At 36.7% G+C, this 24089-nt stretch overlaps 1 protein-coding gene across 4 annotated transcripts in view; it reads left to right on the forward strand.

Moving 5' to 3' along the window:
* The first annotated feature begins 739 nt into the window (after positions 1-739).
* The window catches only part of LOC131065601 (uncharacterized), a 195436-nt gene continuing 172086 nt past the window's right edge, over positions 740-24089 (forward strand). For 2 of the 4 annotated variants that reach the window (XR_009111454.2, XM_058000188.2), the window contains exon 1: positions 743-1049. Coding sequence is in view for 2 of the 4 variants with exons in the window: in XM_058000188.2 (XP_057856171.2) it covers positions 933-1049 (117 nt within the window). In the remaining 2 variants the exon portion in view is untranslated. Of the gene's footprint in view, positions 1050-24089 lie in introns of all 4 variants that reach the window. The other 2 variants (XM_058000339.2, XM_059207815.1) reach the window with 2 other exon arrangements.

Genomic DNA, 24089 nt, shown 5'->3' on the forward strand with positions numbered 1-24089 from the left:
TATGCAAATTTGTAATACAAGGGTCTTATGCATTCATTTAGAATTTTCACAAAATTCATCAGAATCTTGTATCTATAACGTTAGTTATAAGGTGGAATATTAATCACAACATTATAAGTTAATTAAATTTCATAAGATCTTCTAGAGTAAAGGACTCCAAATGGAATGCAAAGCTCGTTCTTTATTTTTATTTTATTTTTTGAAACTTTAACACTCTTTTTATCTTTTTTTAACAAACTCTTAAATAAGATTGGATTGTGAACAATCTAATTTTAAAAGTTAAAAGAATATCTTTTGTGAAACATATCTAACTTCTTGAGTAAATAAATTTTAAAATTTTTGATCTTTTATCAACACATATCTCTTAAAGAAATATGTTACATTATCAATTCAGTAGCTCCCATACTACCATCACTTGACAACCAAGATCTTATAGACATATTAATTTACAAATCACTTATATTACATATTTTAATTGATCATTCAGAATCACCATCTAGACCACTATCATCTAAATAACAAATCATTTTGACATTTATTATTAATAACTTGAATCCATATAATATAGAAATTAAACTTACGTTAGAAACTAAAGGTCCGAAGTTAGCCCTCGAAACTATTAATTCAAATTTACCATGCCAAACATCTTTAAAAAAACGGAAAAGAAAGTCAATTCATGTTTTTCGAAGTTACGCATCAAATAGTAACTTATTATTTTGAATAAGGTGGGTATAAATTATCTTTCAAATGAAGGGCACCTAACTTTCGAAGAGGAGTTTTTATAAATGATGGAAACCATGCACATCAAGGACTTGTACCGAAAGACTTTCTCAGGATCTTTCTTAACTAGAGTAATTTTTTCTGATGCTCTGGTGTCAGAATCACATTGCAAGATATCTAAGAAAAACTTGTATTAGTAGTGATCTTTTTCAATGGAAGATTTTTCACGGCAACAGATTCTCTTCCGGCATATAGTTGCTGCAGTTGGGGCCATAAGCGCTGAAGTTACTCTTACCTGTCCTCTTGATATGCTCAAGACCATCATTCAGGTGTGTAATTTTTTCTCTGTTTCATATGCGCCCAGCCATTTTAGGAGCTCGGCGTTTATTTAAAATGTTGCAGATTATGGGAACAAATGCTTTTCGTGTTCCCTTTTTAGTATTTTTATCTTCTTAAATTTTGCTTTGTATGCTGTGGTGTATGAGAATCGCAAGTATTATATCATTACCGCCTTTAGCATGATTGAGGTTTCTTTTACTAGGCATCGTTATGATTTCTGCACGGATTATAAGGCCTAGTTATAGCAGGGATACCCAATAATATATCATATAGACCAATCAGAAATTCATAGATCTTTTGGTATGACTCCTCTCCCAGTACAAAACTGTGACAGAGTGCTGTCCATAACAATTATGTAGAGTTGATTCCCGAACAATGTTAAGAATTTCGTCACAAAAATATAGACGTTAGAGTGAAGAGTGTGCTGTTGGAAGCTACAAGGATATGGTATGGTGGCATTCGTTTTCACCTTTGGAACCCTAAGGGCTGGGTACTTATGTCCACACACACAACGGGAAATAGTACTTCAACTACATAGTAATGGGGAGCATGCCCACCATGATTTTAACCTAGTTCATCATGACAGTATGTATTCCAACTTGACACTTGACCACAGCTAGATGAACAATGACCGGGTCGTTTTGCAATACAATTACAACTAGTGGACATGATTTTTGTACAGTCCACAAAGATATTTAGTATTCTTTTGCAATAAACTGTGTGAGCTTTCTTGCATCAGTTTTTCAGATCACATCAGTGATCCATCAACAGGATGAGCAATGTGAGGAAGATAAATAAAATTAATTGCTGATCAGTCTATTTAAATACAGGCGAGGAAAAGAGCAAGAGTAGGATTTAATTAAGGGGAGTATGGATGAAAAATTTGTTGTCATGCCAAGTTCTATAGTGAACTAAATGCCTGAAATGTTGTTTATGTGAAAAAGTAATTCTTCTAATTTGTCAAGACCATGCTGCCAACAAAGGTTGGTGAATTTCTCATGGCATCTTTTGTTAGCATCTCTTTCAAATAGTCATTTCCACCCTTCTCCTCTTTTCCTATTGGCTACTCAGCTCCCTTCATTTCTTCTTTTTCTTTATTCATTTCCCTTCCTTATAAACATCTTACCCACACCAATCTCTTGTACCTTCACCTCCCCATACGTCATTATCATCCTTTTTCTCTCTTTTGTCCACCTTTGATCTCTCTTCTCGTCTTTCTTTCAAGTCTTTTTTTATCCTTGATGATCCTTTTATTAGTTTCTCTCTCCCTTTTGGTAGGCCTATTATTCAATTGTTTCTATCCATCCTATTATCCCAATCTACTCACCAAGAACCTACGAAATAAGATATTCAAGAGTTAGTAGGCAAACCATATATTATCAATAGTTATAAATTTGAAATTTGTAACTTGTAAGATGCATGTGATGTAAAGGCTCCAATTTTTGTTACTTGGTGACTCAGTGGTTCTTCCTCAGATAGCTAGTGCCAAAGAAAAGAGATTACTCCTACCAGTCTTGTAATTCTGCAATTGTTTGAACAGTGAGGTTTCTTGTCTCAACCTTGGGTGTTATCTTCTCAATGCATGTCCTGAGGCCCCCCATAACCTTTCCATTAGGATTTGTGAAGCTATTTGAATAGAAAAAATTGGGGTTGAGAAGTACCTTGTTGCATGAATGGGTTGGCGGAGTTTATTGTTCCACCTCCAATCAACGATCTCCCAAATGGGATCAATTTTAAACTTCTCCCTTTTGTAATGGGTTTCAAATGGACTCTTTGGCCCTATTCGTGGCCTCGCAGAACAATTCAACCACAATGAATTGATGAGAGGGAGGGAACGACATCCAAAAGACGATTGGTACAACCCACCATTGCACTCTTGTGAAACCACACGAGGGTAGGATGAGGAAACGTCCACCTCCAATCCACACCAAGACACTTCACAACACTCACAACACACTTAGAAGATCGACACCAACACACGATGCCTTGGAGCCAACATTGCTTGACTAGACGATGACATTGTCGATTTCCAAGACAAGGATTGGGGCGAGGGCATGGTCACCTCTAGTCCACTCAACAAGAACAAAGATGATTTGTAAACATGAAGGCCAATCTACACTAGATGTTTCCTAACTAGGAGGTACAAACTCTCCATCGAACGGAAGGACAATGAGTCACTTCCAAGCAACTGCACACTCCTAAGGCGAGGAGATGCCCTAATCCTCGATGCAAGACACTCATCAACATATTGACAGCTTGAGAAGACTCCAAAGATCAAGGATCTTTCGTATCTAGGGTCACCCCAAGAAACAGTTGACAGATGAAACGACAAATTTGGGCAACTTGAGGACGCGATCGTCTTGGAGGGATGTCATGGCCTGCGAGGACTACATCTATAACATATTCATCGTCATCAATAAACTCAGAAAATTGTCTTACTCCATAAGACTTAACAATTTTCTGATCAGACCAAGATTAACAGCAGTCTTAATCTCATTATTTATAGCAATAAAGATCATTATGAAGCGATCCCAAACAAGATATCAGATATGTCATTCTAAAAACATATCTAAAAACATCCATATCTGGTGATAGCATCTATTTATGAAGAAATCTTATGTACATCGATCATCTATCACTATCACCCCAAAGAGAAGATTATGGAGTTACCAAGTAACCGGATCAAACAATCATCATAATCCTCCACTAATTATTATCACTATGGAAGAAGTAGATCGCTATGTTCATCATGAAGTAACAAGGGAAGCAATCCATTCTGTTGTCCTTATACCTGATCATGCAGAGACAACATATTATCCTCATAGTGGAAGAAGGATCAGCAGATTGATGTTTATCCTATTCCTTAAGCAAATCGAATCAGCAAGTGATTAGTCAAAAGGATTAAAATTAAGTAATTACAAGTAACACAAACAAATCAGTAAACAACGATTATACTTAAGAAGCGATTTGACGTACAAATCGATTTGTGCTAATAAACAATATTCATGGAAATGGTGCTATTAGAACAAGTAACTAATAGTCAGGTACAAGTGCGATTAGACAATAATAATTATTTATGAAGAGATACGATCAAGGAGGGGTATGACTGTTTACAAACTAAAGGATGCATCCCTTTGATATTGCAAGATATATAATGGATATCAAATCCTGTAATGTCCCCTTTTATAAAATCCCCTAGTTTTCCTAGATTACAATTCCTAGCCAATAAGAGAGGGTTAGAGGGAAGTACCTTTATCTCCTTGAAGGGGAAATACTTGCAAACAAGTTAGGCAATAATCTGCAAATTATATTATATAAGCAAAAGATAATTACAACAGCTAACTACGATGATAAAGTAAGGAATGACTGATTATGGTGCATAAAGTAAAGAATGATTAATTATAATGAAACATAAAACAATTAATTACAAATAATTGTATATGTAGTGATATAGATCATAACTACTAATGAACCCCAATCATAGCAAGCTAGGGTGGGTAACTTGATAGGGTGTCCTTACAACTTGTTGACGTGTCTGAAATCGCATTGCTGCAAACTCCATACGGCCAACGCATAATAGAATAAACTAGGTGAGTATCCTATCCTCTCTTGAGATAAGGAAGTCCCTAATGCTGTTTTTGGTTTGATCAAAGGGGACGACCTCAAGGTTTTGATTGTCAGGTCTTGACTGCGGGACTACTCAGTGGTTTGATGTGTTTTTGCTGGAAACACAAGGGGACTTACGGTTTACAACAAACTGGTCTGCTGTGATTCTCGAATTACGCAATAAAGAGCAAAAGGAAAGGGTTAGGAGATCTAAAACTAACAACACGGGTATGCGGGTAGACGGATTCAACATAACCAATTCCTGCTTGGCCAGAATAGCTCACAACCTTGCAGGAACGGTGCAATCTTCAAAGGGACTTGGAAGGTTTTCAGACTGGAGATGCACGTCTAAGCACCCAATTCTGGCGCAACTCAGATGGACATCTGCAATTGAACTAAGCACAATCGAAGGCTCAGGTTAACCACACAAAAGGATACACAATCAATATATCCTCAGTGGTATAAGCCTGAATCTATCAAATACCTGCACACCCAAAATAGAAAGATCTATCTAAAATGCTGAGAGAAACCATGCAAACAGGATGAAAACAAGACAATAAACACCAAATCAATGTTTATTTATTGATTTCAACTGCCTATTACAACAATTTCTGCAGCATCTCTATGCTACTGCTTAAAATCTAACCTATCCTAACTCTAAAATCTAACTCTCTCAACAGAGTCTAACTATCCAACAATCTCTAACTATCTAACCATCTAACCCTTTACAAAAGAAAGGCCTCTGCCTTTTATAGATATTACAATTTTGAATCGAAGGCTAGGATGGACTGCATCTAAGGGCTGCAACTTGCCATCCAAAAGCTGGCAGCCTTAACCCATGCCCATTAAATTCTCAGTTATCCAACCAGCAACTATCTCAACTACCTGCCACTATTTGGCTTCAATTTGAGTCTATCCAATCTTCTTGGTGGTTGGGAATAGCTATCCACAAAAATATCTTGCGTGGGACCCATAGGCAGTTTACAATAAAGCAGTTTTAGTTTTAAAACTGAATTTCTGGACTTAAATCCAGCTGTGTGCTTTTTCTCGAGAAGGCATAAACTTGCAACATTCAGAGTGTTCTTTGGTCTTTGGTCCCGGTGGTGGACTTCATCTTTGTTCAGCGGCACGGTTCCCAATGTTTGGTTGCTCTCGTGCTCCTGCAGCACGTTCCCACATCTTTTTCTTTTTTAGTCTTCAGCGCTTGGCCTTGATTGCGATCCTTCTTCGATTTGCGTTTCAGGTCTTTCTCCTGGTTCTCTAATGACGTCCTGCGACCTGCGAACGATCAATTTCACTTCATTAAATTAATTTGAAATTAATTAATTAATTTAATGAATATTAAATTTAATTACGACGTCTGGCTTGAGAAACTCTTTGTGAGATGTATCTTGAAAATGCTTCTCCTTTCTCTTCGAATGTGAAATCTGATCCTTGGTCTTGATGGTTTTTGGGCGATTTACTTCTGTGTGATTTTACCTTTGGAGTCTTGGGCGTTTTGAATGGGTTTATGGCGTTTTGAAAACTTCTTATAGCGCGATTCTGGAGGTTTGAAGAGCTTCTGCAAATTTTAAAATCCTAACACTCATGCCTTTTTTGGATTTCGGAGCTATGGCGCTATTTTGCAAACTTTAAACTGCGTTTTCTAATCCTAAGGGCGAACTTCGGACCATTGGGCGCCCTTTGCGATTTTGGCATTTTTACCAGAACTTCGGAGTTTTTGCAATTTTTGCCAAGTTAAAACAAACTTCGGACCATGAACGCCTTTTGCGATTGGAGATATTTCGGAGCCTAGGGAGTTTTGCAAATCGAAGGGTAATTTTTGGACCATTTAACACCATTCGCAACTTAAAGAAAACTTCGGACCCTTAGCACATTTTTGAAAATCGAAGAAATTTCGGACCATTTAACACTTTTGGCAAATTTTACGAATTTCGGACCATTTGGCATGTTTTGCAAATTTCAGAGTTTTAAGGCGTTTTCGGCGAACTGGAGGAATTTTCGGACCTAGACCACCTTTTCGAAAACTCAAGGTAAATTTCGGACCTTTAGCCCCTTTTCGCAAATATCGGATTGTTTAGATGTTTTTGCAATTTTATCATTTTTCGAATTTCAGCTCCAAGGTTTGAAATTGGGGGACTTAAGTGAAATTCGGATCTCTGGGGGCTTTTTGCAACTTTCCAAGCATTTTCGGACCTAAAGCACCTTTTGGGAAATTTTGAATTTGGCCCCAGGGTCCGAAATTGGAGGACTTTAAGTGAAATTCAGACCTCTGGGGGCTTTTGGCAACTTTTGAACATTTTTTAGTTTTTGCCCCAGGGTCCGAAATTGGACATTTTAAGTGAAATTCGGACCTAAACCCACTTTTTGCAACATTTCACATTTTCAACTTTTTGCCCCAGGGTCCGAAATTGGGCATTTTAAGTGAAATTCGGACCTAAACCCACTTTTTCCAACATTTCACATTTTCAACTTTTTGCCCCAGGGTCCGAAATTGGGCATTTTTAAGTGAAATTCGGACCTAAACCCACTTTTTGCAACATTTCACATTTTCAACTTTTTGCCCCAGGGTTCGAAATTGGGCATTTTAAGTGAAATTCGGACCTAAACCCACATTTTGCAACATTTCACATTTTCAACTTTTTGCCCCAGGGTCCGAAATTGGGCATTTTAAGTGAAATTCGGACCTAAACCCACTTTTTGCAACATTTCACATTTTCAACTTTTTGCCCCAGGGTCCGAAATTGGGCATTTTAGCGATTTTAAACGTTTTCCTCAAGAAGTGCGAGCTTGGACACTTGGGCGAGTTTGTCAAGATCTCGCCGAAGGATCATTTTATGGAATACAACATTTAAGTATAAGAATATAACTTATACTTTAAGTTATATTCCATATATACTTTCAGGATGTTTGAGAGTGGTTTCGGACCTCCAGGAGTTATATTGCAAATTCTAGTTTTTGGAGGATTCCTCAGTTTTCCAGACTTAGCCAAATTTTAGGATCAGGACATTCCAGACTTAGCCAAATTTCAGGGCATTTGAAGATCAAGATGACATTCCAGACTCCATCACTCACCAACTTGACCCTTCATATCCCCTTCCTCTTCCGCAAAGACAGAAAGGCACAAACCGGGGGGTCCCTGTCCAAGACGGGGATGGGTGTGCGATTCGCACAACACAACTGTTCCCCCTTAATCAAGCCATAGATAGATAACTTGATAGGGTGTCTTTACAACCTTTCTCCCTCAATCAACCAATGGATGGGTAACTTGATAGGGTGTCTTTACAATTGTTCCCCCTCAATCAAGCTACCTCCTCCCACTCATAAGATTCCATCCATCACCATGGTAGAGAAGATAAGGATTTACCCCAAGAGGGTGCCCTAAATCTAACCCTCCTAAGCCCAAAGGCAGAGCACCTTCGCTCCTCTTTGGCCTCATGTGGACCCGGCCATACATATGAGGTGGCGTGCTTAGGGGCGATCCCAACACCGTTCCCCCTATTGATTACCTCCTCACCTTCCATCATGGCTGAGAAGCATTTAGATTATAAGTAGATATACACAAGTCTCGGTTAACTATAGAATATCCATAACCAGATCTATGTTCAGAACATGTATAAACAATATTATCAGCAGCATATAACCTGTCATAAATATGCAGAAGTATGTTCAGAACATGTATAAACAATATTAACAACATCATATAACATATCATAAATATGCAGAAGTAGATATATAGTGACATTATGCTATATTGAATAATTGTAAGCAGCAGTGTATTAATCTAGAGAATGCAGGTATAAACATTATTACTATGTATGTAGGTCATACCACCAAACAGAATATATATTCATACAACTAGGTGTCAATATCGCTGTAGTTATCTAGTCTATCTTCTGATGGTTGAATGCTTTATGAATAATTGATTGATTGAACGAATTCCTTTGATTGTATGATTTGGGGTATTGGTGAGTGATAATGTAATGAAGGCTGGTTTGATATATTGGTGAATGATGATTGATAAGTGATCATTGAATTATTGAAATGATCTCTTTTATACTTCATTGGTAAAATGGTCACCACCTTTCTTAAGACTTGGGTCACCACCCTTCATTATAATTGGGTCACCACCCTTCATTGCTACCTTATAAAATAATATATTCTTTCCAATTGTTCTCTCTTCCTCCCGTCCTCAAATGAGACCTTCTTCCCTTTATATCTTTCATTGTTAGGGAGAAGTCACACCCCTTCAACATGCCTGCCCTTCGAAAGGGTCACAACCTTTCACAATAACCACCCTTCGAAAGGGTCACAACCTTTCATAATTTCTGCCCTCCTTTCTTAGAGTCACTTCCTTATTTACGTCCTATTCCTTCCTTCTTCCATTTACTCTTCCTTGATTCACATGCTCCCTTCTTTCTTTTCTCCACCATCTCCCCTCTCAAATGAGGTTCTCTTCTCCCTTTTATATCTCATGTTCAAGGGAGTCACAACTTTTCATTTTATGCCTTTTGACCATTTATTAACTTAGTTAAATTTTAATTATATTTAATTTAAATGTTATTTTTTATTCTTTTGTATTTTAATTCTATTATTATTATATATTATTAAATCCTATTCCAAAGTGGGGACATTACAAATCCATTCTCTCATCATCATCAAATCTTTATCTCATTTATATATATCCTATTTGGATCGCTCAATCTGAGCATTTGGCCTAGTGTCAAGAATCAGTTACACACAACAAATTCCATATTAGAGACAACATCATCTACCATTGTTGCAAACATATAAAGTCAAATCAGAAATATAAATCAGATATGTCAAAATTCCTTATGTATAAATTAATGTTCACAGTATAGCGAGATATTGACATATTTACAACCCCAAGCTCTTAACCAGTTCTAGCTCCTTTTCCCTAAGGAGAGGCATGGTGTTAGTAGGGAGAGGCGGAGTAAATCCATCCCTAGAGCCCCAAAGGTGAATGGACTCATTATCTTGAAATCTGGGCTGTATTATGGGCCCCAAGGGTAAATGGATTGATGTTCCTGAAATCTAGGCTGCATTATGGAGATGGTGTCATCATGCCCTGGACAAACAAATCCCCCATCTAGGGTTGGGAATTAGAAGGGATTAAGATTAGGGCTTGAATATGGACAATATTAGTCGTACTATGAGCAAACATAGTTACTTAGTTTGTGTAGTCCGTGTAAAGGCAAAAATAATGAGCAGTGATGTATGTTATTCCTTGGGAATGGGCAGCCTCCTAGTAGAGGACATTACAAGGGACACTAGCGCCACTAGCGCCCAGGCGCTAGAGTCATAGTTTGGGCTTTGGAGTCCTGATTAAGCTCTATTAACTAGTTTGGGTGCTGTAGTCCATTTTGAGTGCTAGTGTCCTGGCCAATGGGCAATCTGGAAATAGGGATTGGCTTCTAGGACACCATGATTGACATGGACCTATCCAAAGTGTCAGCAAGTCTCTAGGCACTCAGAAACACCGAAACTCGACTTGGGGAAGAACAAGGAAACAACTCCCTTGGGCACTAGACACCACCAACGCGTGAAAGGAGAGGTTAGTGAGGTGGGTAATGACCTCATCGATGCTTCTAACTCTTGCCCTAAACCAAAAGATGCAAGAACAAACACTTATGGCACTTTACGAATTTTACAAGACTTTACAAGATGCTACAATAGGGTCTAATTTGGCCCAAAAACTTCACAACACCCTAAGAAAAAGCATCTAGGACCAAGACACAACTCCAAGACTCGTTACGTTCATTTTAAGCCCAAAAGATAGATTCCTATGTTCATTTTACTGTAACCAAACAAAGCATTGAAACAATTCATAATGCAATCGTGCTTGTCTCCAAACTGAATCACATAATCCAATTCATATTAACTAGCATAATCCATCCAATTACATTCCATCTCAACAAGAGGTCCATAAAATAATATTACAATTTCATCAATGGGGACTGTCCATTATACAATTTGAATTTACTAAATAAGTTCAAGCACATAAAGTAACCACATGAAAAGAAGGATCCATTGAGCAATCTCGGTTCGCTAGTGGTTTACATGCCACCCAACCATGTGGAATCAAAAGATCCACTCCCTTGTGCTAGGAGATAGTCACAAGACCCAAACACACACATGCAAGACACATGGGAGAAGGGCATACACTCTTCCAAACATGAAGAATACATGGCATCCAATCACAAAGATTTCACAACATCCAAGTTCAAAGAATACATGGCATCCAAGTATACATCAATAGAGTCAACACCAACAGGCAAGGAACAATTCATCTTCCTAGTGCTACTCAACTACACAAGGGTTATATATTAGAGAGCAAGAGAGGGAGTGTCATCGTGTAGCTTGAAGATATGGCTCACACAAAACCAAGTAGTCCTGTTTAAGAGACGACGGGAATCAATCATACTAGATCAAACACTCCATGAGTGGCCAGGTCTTCCCAAGTCATCCCGAGTCTATATGAGCACACCAAGCATGAGAGGGGCATCCATTTTCTTAGTTAACTAATTACCTGTGTTTCATTAGTTTTGACTTGTGCTCCACAAGGACCTGTCTTTTGCCTTGGTACCCCTGTCCCCGTCCTTGAAGTGTTTTGGGGACTTGAGGACTTGGGGTTCCATTGCCTAAGACATCCCTTTATACTAGTAGTGACTCAAACTCGAGCTTCAATTTTGATGCAGACCTACCATTTGCATTTGCTGATTAGAGACATGTAATGTCCCCACTTTGAAATAGAATTTATTGGCAAATAATAATAATAATAAAATTAAAATTTGCAAGAATAAAAATAAAATTAAAAAAGAATATAATTAAAATTTAATTAAGTTAATGAATGATCAAAAGACATGGAATGAAAAGTTGTGACTCCCTCAAACATGAGATATAGAAGGGAGAAGAGTACGTCATTTGAGGGGGGACAATTGGAAAACTAAGAAGGGCAGATCTGATTGTGAAAGGTTGTGTCCCGTTGAAAGGGCAGAAATAATGAAAAGTTTTGCGCTTTTTAAAAGGGTGCTAATGGTCAAAAGGTGTGTCTCTTGCCAAGGGCATACATGATGAAGAGGTGTTACCTCTCCCTCACATTAAGTGATATAAAGGAAAGGAATCAAAAGCCTCCAGTGATATCACCATCGATCAGATCAGATCAGATCAGAACTGTTATTAAGTTACAGGCAGTAACATCCTTGTTGTTGGTGGTATGCATGGGGATGTGCTTAATATGTATGCTTAATATATGAAGCCTGATCATGTTCTTATGCAATATTTAATAGGAATATTAATATAGACTGTCATGCCCCCACCATGACACTACACCAAAACAGTATACAGATCCTAACCGTAATATGAAATTGTCTTACGCAAGTAAGACTTCACAATTTCATTGATCGTAGAACATGCTAAAATTGTCTATCCTCAACAGTCGGAGATATTGCAGGGCAGATATGATAAGATTTGATATATAGTAAATAATATTTATATGAAAGAACCGATCCTCTTCCCTTCTAGTAGCGATCTTCTCTAGGACGGAATGAGGGATTAGTTAGAATAAACAACGATACATTAAAAAGAGCGATAAAGCATGAAGAGACATAGGTTAGTAGCAAAGGAACACATCCCATTCCAACTGTCACCACTTTGAAGGAAGCTTATAACCCTCCAAGCTTGATGGAGGAGTATAGGAAGACAATACCCATGCATTCAAGGCATGATCGGAGGAGATGAGATTTGGCATTTTTAAGAAAGTAAATATACAGCAGTTCGATTCAATACAGTGGTTGTGGTATGAGTTCCCCATACACAGCATAATGAATACTGTTTATATTTGCATACTATTGACTAATAACGTGTTACTGTTTATGATCAGTATTGTATCGGTAATTAATTACTGATCAATGCTTAAGTATTGCATTGGTGTTTGAGGATCGAATAATCTCGAAAAAGGGGAGCATAAAGAATAGATTGAACCTGCAACCATCAGGGAGATAAGGTGATACTCAAGGTTTTTCCTATTAGAGAGACAAAGATATTCCCTCTCTAACCCACCCTTAATAGTTAAGAATTATAATTCAGGGTAAACTAGGGCATTTTATAAAAGGGGACATTACAGGACAGCCATATGTTTTCTATGTTTTGGTGATTTTATAGTTGAGAGCCCGTGGGTTTTTTATTATAATTCTTGTATAATATATATGCACATTGATAATGAAAGCATTTGAATTTTGTTAATTTGTATGTCAATGCTCATGTGAAATCCCAATTAATGTCTAATGTTATGTATTGAGCCTCTACGATGTCTATGACAAATGCTTTAACAATGTTATGATATGAATATTTGAAATTTATTTATATGTTAAATTTTTTCTCCATTTTTAAATAGCCGTCCCCTACCGTCCCCTAAAAAATGGCCCAAAAGTACCCCCATAACAGAAATACGTCCTGTTGTCCCCTGTCATCCCCATCCTCGAAACTTGGTGCAGCATAGATTTTCACTTATTACCTCAACTTCCCAATGAGTTATCTTGGTGGCCCCTTTTGTGCTTTGGCCTTTGTTGGAAGCCATTCTCATAATCCTCTCTAATTCCTACAACCAAGGAATCATCATGTTCTCCAACAAATGTGGTATAAACCCAACATAAAGAAAAACCAATACAATGCTTAATTTTCCCAATTTCTCACATTCTTACAACATGATCCAAATGGATTCGTTTTCATATTCTATGAAGTACACCTTCGTTCCCTCATAATAATCTATCACAATTCATCATAAATTCTTGTTTTTTCATTTTTCTCAAAAACACAAAAAGCTTGAAAATTTCACTGAAACTCCATTAAAATAGCTTCGTTTTTCACTAAAAATTGAAATATATGAAATCAAAATTCTAAGAATGCCCTTTTGGAAAGAAAGTTCCCAACACCCATTTTTTAACATAAAATACATGTTTTAATCATTTCTTGAAAATTTTGGCATTATAACGAAAATTTTTCAAAAATTTCTACAATTAAGTTTTACTCTATCAATTTCAATAAAATGAGAAGCATGAAAGAATAGTAATTCTCTAATGATTCCATCTAACCTTTCAATATGAAAAGGATGGAGCATAGACAAAGAAATAAAATGAAATGAAGAGTTCTCCACACATGATCCACAGATGCTTGAATGAATGCACACACGTTACCCTTCCCATTCTTAATCCAATGCAACCGATCCCTTGCAATTTGGTTTCCAAATGCTCTCCTAATCGACAAATTAATTTTTCTTTAAAGAGGGTTTTCACCATGCCCATTTTCTCCCAAAGTATGAAAAAGAACAACCTTTTCCCTGTTTGACCCCAGCTTAAAATAAAATAAAACATTTCTTTATTTCCCAAATTGACTACAAATAACCCTAATTTCATCCAATCCCAAACAAGCATTTAATTAAATCCTCATTTAGCATTCAACATTTGATTTTACAATTTGAAATGAAATCAGCCTATATAAATTTAAATTTATGGAAAATATTAATTTAACCCAAACAATAAATCATTCATTCAGCGAGCATTCACGTAGGGTTGGGGTTCTAGAATTATACCAATCATTGACATTCAAGGTAAATTATGGTATCAACATAATAGGAAACCGTACTTGAACTGAGTACGATGGGTAAGGCTGCACAATTGTGGCCTGTCACATCTCCCTTATAATCACTTATGGGGTCTAATGCAGATCTGTGGAGCTAGGTGAAGAAATACTCTGTACCTATAACCACTTCACAAATGTCAAGTGTATCTATTCATATACATAGTAGCTGAAGCGTAGCAAAAATCACCCAATGTCAACAACATTGCATACATAATTTTATTGCATTTAATTGATATAAATCATGTCAGCATTTAATTACAACATAAATATTAATGCCTCAAAAGTTAAAACATCATCAAGTTGTAACTGCATTTAATACACATTTGAATAATGTTTCGCACATCATTGAATTGAAGCATAATATAATCAGGTACGCTACCATTTCACATGCATCATAGGAAATATCACCCAAAAGAATACATCAAGCCCTCACAAGGAACTTTGTACAATAGTATACACACATCTCAATGCAAATAATACCAACAACCAACATGTTGAGGAACATCATATTGAACATGTGGGTGGTCTACACACACCATGTATTACAAGGGCACTAGTCACAATGAACACAATGAAGCCAAAACATCGAGCAATCACTCAAAAAGCAAAAACACAACCACCACCTATGCATCCTGTTGATGTGTTTTTTATGACATCATGCAATATAGAATAAAATACTAAGTTCCTGTAGTTAGGTCTTGACTTTATACATGGATAGACTCAGTGTATGGATGTGATTATTGGTAATCCAAGGGGACTTACGTTTATGCACTACAACTGGAACATGAACATCGGATGTATCAATCATGTGATGCTTCTTCTCCTACATTGATTCAAATTCAAATGGAAAAAAGGACAAAAGGGGAAAGGGTTTAGAGAATTTATGCTAACTCCTAATTCCTAAGGACAATGATAGTAATGAACGATGCTTTGATAGACAAATACTTCATGAAACTACTTTCTACTTAACCGGAGATAGCTCACAACCCCATAGAATGATTGCGATCTCCTAAGGTAGTGAAAGATCTCCATATCGTAAACAATCCATTCAAACACCCATACTGGCACAACCCAAAGGAAGTATTAATAATCGAACTTAGCCACAATAATAATTAGGTTTAGACTAACCATGCACTACAACTTGCAATCAACAAGGTGTAAGTGGTATGAACCGAAGACTTCATCAATTATCATCACACTTCTCCATCATAATCAATGAACATTATCTAAATTTGAGGATGTAACAAGAAACCATGCAATATGTAGAAGAAACACCACCATCCACCATAAATTCAATGAAAAGTATGTTTATTTACATGCCTTAGCAACAATTTCTGCCTTCTTCTACTCTACTCTACTTGCTATCTTATTGCTATTGATTGTGTCTACTACTAACTATTAACCTTTACAATGAGAAGACTTGAGCCTTATATAGAGAGCTCATTATATTTCAATGGCTCAGATTGATTCTCAAATCAATGGCCAAGATTTTACAATAAAATCCTAATTAGGGTTTGTTACAACAAACTTCTTGATCAAGGAGATTATTACATGGAATTGGGCACATGTCCATCTCTGAATGTGCATCAATGAGTGACGAGGTTGGGTACATGGAACTTTGTGCCTTCACATGTGCAATTGCCCTCCTCTTTGGATGAGTCAAGTACATTGAATTTGGACACTTTGACTTGAAATGATGTGATTGGGTTGATGATGACTAGGTGCCACCTCAGCTTACTCATCTTGTAGATCATCACAAATTGTTTGTGATGGGGCAATATCTCTTGATACTCAACATTATCCAAGCTTCATGACGGATGTGATGATAGTGGGAGATATTCCTGAATTGATAGTGCAACTCATGGATAAAACTAGCCCTCAAGACCCTTAAGTTGTGGATTCCTTGAGGTCATGGATTTTGAGCACTCATGGAACTTTACTTTCATCCACACTTGTAAATTATTTTGATATCCATCTTCATCCACCTAGGTCTTGATTGATTCCTCTCTTCCTCATCCAGTCCTTGGAGTGCTTTACTTGCTTGAGTGTAACGACCCCAAAACCCAACTCTTAGGAAAATAAATATTTTTTCTTTTACTCAAGATAAATTACATGACAACAGTAAACGCATAACATTTTTTTTCTTTTTCTTTCAAACATAAATATATATTCAAATAAAAATACCTTAATCATTCTTGTTAGAAAACATAATGAAGGAAATATTTTCTTTACTTTTCATTGCATTGAAAGTTATGAAAATAAATCATGGCATAAATAAAAGTTTACCAGATATACCCGCTAGGAAAGTATTGTATCCATCTCACAAGCCTTGGCTAGTCAACTGTAGGAGGGAGAGCATCATCTGGGCACGACACCTCCAACCACAAACCAACGGTCTCCCACACATCTTCCTACTGGAAGTGGCTCTACCCTTCACTAGGAGTATACACAAGGGGACCTATGTGGTGCCATCTCAGTATTGGTGTCGTGTGCCACATATCTCAATCCGACCATACTACTATAGACTATCATCTAACTAAGTATGAGCATTATGGATGATCTATGTTCTGGCAACACTTGTGAATTGACTTCTTGTATGCGGTGACTAATACGACACTTTGGCCAAAGTTTTATATTTCATAAAGAGTCTCTGTTCACTCACCTCTTACTTGACTTGGAGACTACTCTCTTCCTAGGGTTTGGTAAGTAAAAATAGCAAGATCAAAAATTTAAAAAGAACTTGCTTACACAAACACATATGGGTTTGGACTTTCCTTTGCAACTGCAACTTGGAAGTATAGAGTCACTACCCTTAGTCCATTTTAAGTTCATTTAAGTTTTTTCCCACCTTGCACAAGTTATTGAATCTACAAAGATGTAATAAAATCCTTGACTGGATTCTACGAACCACCAGTCTTTCTTGAGTACCTAGTTCTTCATATGACATTCCTTTTCCAATACTAAGAACATGCACATATCCATAGTATATTTACTCATATAAATACTTATGTATTTTAATATTCTCATGCAATACAATATTACAAATTTCTCTATTTCAACTACCTATCGAAAATACTCAAAGTTTAATTACATTTTCATTTCAAGAACGAGAATTCATGTAATATTGAACTATGAAAAACACAAGCTTAATTTAGGAATTTACACTAAATCCCATTTCTTCTTTTTAAAACTATATCAAGCTTTCTTTTCTTGAACACTTCATAAAACACAACTATTCTTGCATTCCAAAGAAGACATAACAAGTGCAAGAATTAAGCTATCAAGCAAACACATAGAATGTGCCTGAATGCTTTGGAGATTGACGAAGGAAGATGAACGTGAGTCTCAGAGTCCCTCGAAATCTCCTTCTCAAGCTTATCCACACCTTATTCTAACTAGATAAACACAAAGGAACCCCCTTCTCACTTCTCTTCTGAAAAGGGGAAAAATCTTTTCCCTTCCAGGACTTCCTAAAAACAATTCGTTTTGCAAATCCGCCAAGATGAAAACTTCCCAAAAAGACCCTTTAAAAGGCTAAGGCTATTCTATTTATAGCCTTCCTTGTGAGGAAATTCCACCATTCAAAATTGTCTTTTCCCTCCGAGAATGACGATGACTTAATTCTCATTATTATCCATTAACCAAAAACTGGCTATCTTATTAAAAACAACATAATCAAACATAATAATTAATCCCCCCTTCCATAAATTGGTTTATTAACTAACTTGACCAAGTAATCATAATATGGGGGTTCATTGTTTTTAAAAAGAAAATAACATATAATATTGATTAACTTTTGCCCTATTAAATAGGGAGTGTGTGTGGGTTTATATTTATGCCCACGTGATTTTCTTATTAACCAATACCGACTCCCATGCATTCAACGGTTTGCATTTAAATACCACTTAAAAGTGGTTATCATATATTAGCACCCCACCACTTACGTGGGGGGTGTGGGCCTTGCCCATCGCACCCCACCACTAAGTGGTGGTGGCTTAGTCCTCCCCACCACTTGGTGTGGACTAAGTCTCCCACCATGTCATGTCCCCTCTTTAGTATGACATGACACTTTACGTGGATTTGCCTATTCCAGACTCTCGTAGGCAGATGGTTGTGATGAGAGAGTCATTTTGGCGTTTATTTGGTGATTGGATGGCTCATTATGCTCTTGGAGACATTATATTTATTATTACTTTTTATTTGGGGCCAAAATGTTATTGAGGTGCACTTTTTATTTTATGAAGTTACTTTTTATCTAAAAAGTGCAATGAGGTTTTAAAAGACTATTATGGATACTTCTAGAAAGCTAAGAGGCTTCTAGAAGATTCTATTATGGATACTTCTAGAAAGTCATGGATACTTCTAGAAAGACTAAGAGGCTTCTAGAAGATTCTATTATGGATACTTCTAGAAAGTTATGGATACTTCTAGAGGAAGATTCTAAAAAGTGTATAAATAGACCCCATGGGTCTCTCATTTGGCATCAAAGTCTATTTTCTCTAGTGCATCTACTTGAGCATTTGTGGAGCTTGAAGGTCTGCAAATATCATTGATCTTTGGGAACGATAACTCCCTTAGATTAGCATAACTGAGGAAGTGAAATATCTTCTGAAGGGTTGCGTTATTGGAGATGGTACTCAGCCATTTCATGTTGGATTTCAATTGAAGGTTGATTTGAGGGCTTGTATTTGGTGAATAAGGGTTTTGAATTCATCCCAGCTCAAAATTTGGTACTGCAGCCGCACAGTATGACCCAGGTACGGCCTGCAGCAGGGACAGTACGGTAGTGACAGCAGGGCATTCTTGGGACAGTCCAGTCCTCCTTTCATCAGCATTTCATAATCGGAGTTCAAGGAGCGATTTCCAGGTTCCATTGCAAGGTCATTGTTCATGTGTGATAGTTTATACATTCTCTTGTCATAAATTCAGTGCTCATGTGTAAGAGTTTGTAACAGTCATACATTTTTAGAAAATTAGTCTACTGAACAATGCAATCAGAATTTGGGAAATTCATGATATATTAGCATTGAAGTCCTTGCATGAATATTTAGAGTTTCATTATTGTTTATTGTGTTACATTTCAATATTGGTATTGTTATCTCAATTGTACTTGATGCTCAAAACAACTATCATATTGAAACACTACATCACAAACAAAACAATTCAGTGCATGCCAAGTGTTTGACAAATTGTCTCAGTTCAGATTTGGGGTTTATTAGTGGCCTTTATAGTAAGGGTCATTACACACCACGTGGGGGGGTTGATTCAGTCAATTCTGCCACATAAAAGGAAACCGATCCACAATAAAGATAATTTCATTTTTTTAAATTAACCAAAGTATATATATGTATGTATGTATGTATGTATGTATGCAATATATATATATATATATATATATATATATATATATATGTATGTATGTCAAGTTTATGTATATTTGTTCGCGTCGAAAAGTTACATTCATAAATACATATACACATAGCTATTATTGTACTTAGTTTACGTGTGTATATAGGCATATTCACTCTTATAGTAGATATGACTAGACGACAAAAAGATCAATCTAACAATGACAATCTCGAGTCTACACACTCTGACTCGACACTAAACCGACATTAGGGTTCTATGATGACTTAAACCAAATCAAGTTTAAGATCCGAAACTAAAGACCAAAGTACTTGATCCCTTATTAGTTCAATGTTCTCTAGGACTCAAGATGGCATTGACACAATTCCCACTCGGTTATATTCTTCTCCAGAATGATACTCAATCTGTTCTTTCGGAGATGCTGTCTTGACGACCCCTTCTCTTGGTTAGCACTTGGTCAATTGAAACACGTGATTATACCATATTTATCATTAGGGTTAGATAAGAAAAATTCATCTTGCAATAACAGATATACATTCAATTAGCATTTCCAAACTATGCCATTGCTACTTCAAGATCATATTAGAATATAAATCAACATCTCATCTTGTCGTTAACAAACATATGTTCATATTCATAGCAATTTGCCAATCATCTTCTATGATGGTTAAAAGTAAAGTCTCCAGAGTCGAAATGAAATCCTAAGTAAAATTTGGGGATGTGACATTAAGAGTTGCTCATCGTTCATAAAACTTATGACTTATCGTATGGGTTGCATTGTGAATCATCTCTCATGAAGGTCTTGACTCCCATCATACACCTAGGCACAAAAGCCGAGTGAGCTCTAAACTAGCCTCTTGGGAGACCTGATTGTTGCCTAACCCCCCGAGACTCCGAAGACTCGTTCCACCTTGGACTAGCAAAACCAAATCCTCTCATAAGCAAAGGCTAAAGACACCAAAACTATTGCCAAACTAGATGACTAAGCTAAAACAACTAATCTAAGCAAAAAGTGGGGGCCCCCATTTGCAATGGGGTGATGTGCGAAAATGTCACAACACATCCTTAGATAAATAGTTGAATCAATACCAAGATCTATACACTTGCGGTCTAGAAACGAGAAGGCATTACATGTTAGCCAAATCCTAAGTGCCTAGGTTTTTAATTTTTGTTGGTGTTATGTTTGTCTTTTGGGGGTCTTGCGTTCATTAAAAATGATTATATGTTACCCCCTTGCTATTTTGTGCTAATATTTTGTTCCCATTTTTGTTTCAGGATGTTCATTTGTTTTTAAATTCCATTTCCTTGGTCTATTTGTTGTTTGATGGGTCAAATTCTTCACGTGTTGGACATTTGGATTCTTAAGTGCCTCTATTTTGCTGATAAAGAGAATGCATGGTTTGTGTTGGCTCCTTGCTATGGTTTTGAAACCATGCACAAGGCCTAACATGGTTCGTGGCGTAGTTGAAAGCGTCAACAATTAACAAAGGGGAGTGGTGGTAAATTCTTTGGCTTCTACATAGCATGTCAAGGGTTTTCAGTGGCTCTTGAACTCATGCCTAAACCCTACATAAGTTCAAATGCCGAGATCATACTTGAGATAGAGATGAATGAAGGAATTCACATAGATGCCGATCAGCTGATTGAGAGAGTGAAAGTTATATTCTTTGGAACAATCGAATCACCTTCGGAGAAGCAGTTGGATGACATACACTCATTCATGGTACTTGCTAGCAAGACTAAGGACTTTGGACTAGGATGGGAGAAAACCTTTGCCTTTGCCTTAGACGAAGTCAGCTTCATGGAAGAAAAGTTGAAAAATGTGCCTGCTGCCCCAATAACCGAAATCAAATTCATGGTGTCCATATTCATTGAATTTACAACAAGAGAAAAGGATAAGGGAAACAAACTTCTTGAAGATAGTTTGTTATGATCCCATGTGGCATCATTTTTCTTATTGGAAGATTTTTCCTTGATGTTTGTGCCAAATGGATGTCACATTCCCCTTGGTTGATATTTAATAATTTGCAATAAGATTAGGTTTTGATGTAACAAATCCTAATTAGGGTTTAGGTAGCAAGATCTTGGTCCTCGATTTTGATTTAATCTTGGCCATTCATTGTATTTGGGAGCATTATATAAGCCCCACTCATTTCATTTGTAAGGGATCAATTAGAAGAGTTTTGAAGATTTGTTGCTCGATGCTGCTAGAATTAATAAAATCATTGAAGTGTTGGTAACTTAATTGTGTTTTGGAGCATTTGCTTGTTTCGTCATCCTTTTATGAGAGAACTTAATATTTGAAAAGACAAGGAAAAAAAGATAGAATAGAGTTTTCTTTAAGTTTTTAGATGAATGAAAGATGCATGTGCATGATTGATAGTGAAGCTCTTATTGTTTATACTACTAGTATTTCATCGATGGTGAAGTATCCCGCATAGTCAATTGAACCTATTTTTATCCAAGCTTAACTTCAATTACTATTCCACTAAGTTGCCGGTCCTAGTTTGGATTCAAATTCTAGTTCAAGATTTGGGTTCGCAAATTCGTTCAAATTTTTTTGGGGTGGGTTCGGGTTCGCTTTAGGTTCGCCTGTACAAAAACATATAAAATTAAAAAATAACAAATATATACATATATGCAGCAGCAAATAAATTCATAATACACTACTGTCAAGTGTCAACTATGCTAATAGACAAATAGTAAGGTAACATAGCAAAATACACCACCATATATATTAATGTTTTAGCCCAAATGGCAAATAACATAGCAAAATGCCAAAATACACCACCATATCAATGTTTCAGTTTAAAAATAATAATGTCAACATTAACAATTAGCCCACCTTCGGCCCGGGTTCTGTCGCTGAATTTGAAATTCGCTACAAATTCCCCAAAATTCTCCCCGGGTCCTTCTTAGCGAACCCACAGGGCAAATTCAGGACCCTGAAATAATTTGTAGTGAATTTGTAAAGGGCCAGAATTTCTGCAGAACAGAACTAGGACCTTGAGAAATTATGGAAGAATCTGGCAACTTAGCTATTCCATCATTGGTATTTAGATGAATGAAAGATGCATGTGCATTATTGATAGTGAAGCTCTTATTGTTCATCATACTAGTATTTCATCGATGGTGAAGTATCCTGCATAGTCAATTTGAAAGATCCCTAAATAGGTCTTTTGCTGCTCTGTTTAAATTTTAATTTAATAAACTATATTTTGGGGCCTTTTTGGTGTTCTTAGAGACTAGATAGAAGATGCAGAAGTTTTTGTTTCTTTTGTGTTGTTTTTTAGTGATTTGGTTTGCAACATATGACAAGAAACAACATAAAAATGAACTGTAATCAAGAGATCAACTTCTGATTTTTATATGACAGCGGATTACAATCATCTAGAAGTGAAATAACATTCACATGTACAAGCAGAAAACATACTAAGGATCCAGTGCTAGGGTTTGAGGTTGGTTTGCTATCCAGAAAATGGATACAAGTTGAGAAGGATGGTGTAGGAGCAGATCAGTGGATCCAATCTGCTTATTCTGCCATAAGATTAATTACCAATAATAAATTGGGCAAGACCCAATTACCAGCTGGAAATCCAACCTTTGCTAGGCAAAATTATACAATTTTGACCTTCTTTTCCCACTGTTTTGCTCACCTTGATCACAAATCTAGTCAGTTGACTGTGATTTCTTCCACACCACCCTTTCTAATCCCAACAATGAGATCAAGCACAAGAAAGGGAGTTAGAACCCTCCATTTAATTTTAAATTGATGCACAACCTTCTAGAATGGTACGACATTGCCTAGAATGGTACGGCTGCAATTATGAAACCCACACTTGCTGCAATTTCAAGACAAACTGCTCAGAACTGATGTATCATACCTAATGGTGATTGCAAGGTTGGTTTTGTTGCTAAATTGACCCCCAATGGGTCTAGACAAGGCACATCCTTGTCCCACGTGGGCAAATTAGTGGGTACACCTCCACTACCAATGCAGATTTGAGGGTTTACATCCTCCAAACACCTGCAATTTCTGCTGCTAATGCAGAGTAGATAAAATCAGAAATAAAATAATAACATGATACCAATTCCCCCCTCCAAAATGTCTAATAACCTTTTCCAAAGAGTGGCGTAACCCTAAATGGAATATCCAACTAAAAAAGTATCTTCCTTCACATCTTTTGGGTCCACGTAGCTTAAAGGCTTAAAGGCTTTTAAAGAATGACAAGGGTCCCAACATGCCATGTCATTTGAGTGATTTGAGCAAAGGGGTGGCGTTGACATTAAAGGGGCCACTTTATTAAAAGGTACGCATAGCACTTTATTCAAACATAAGCCTTTATTAAAAAAAGAAACTTAGGCTTATAAAGTAACTTTATAAAAGTTACTTTTTC

Source organism: Cryptomeria japonica, chromosome 7 (assembly GCF_030272615.1).
Source record: "Cryptomeria japonica chromosome 7, Sugi_1.0, whole genome shotgun sequence".
Taxonomy (NCBI): domain Eukaryota; kingdom Viridiplantae; phylum Streptophyta; class Pinopsida; order Cupressales; family Cupressaceae; genus Cryptomeria; species Cryptomeria japonica.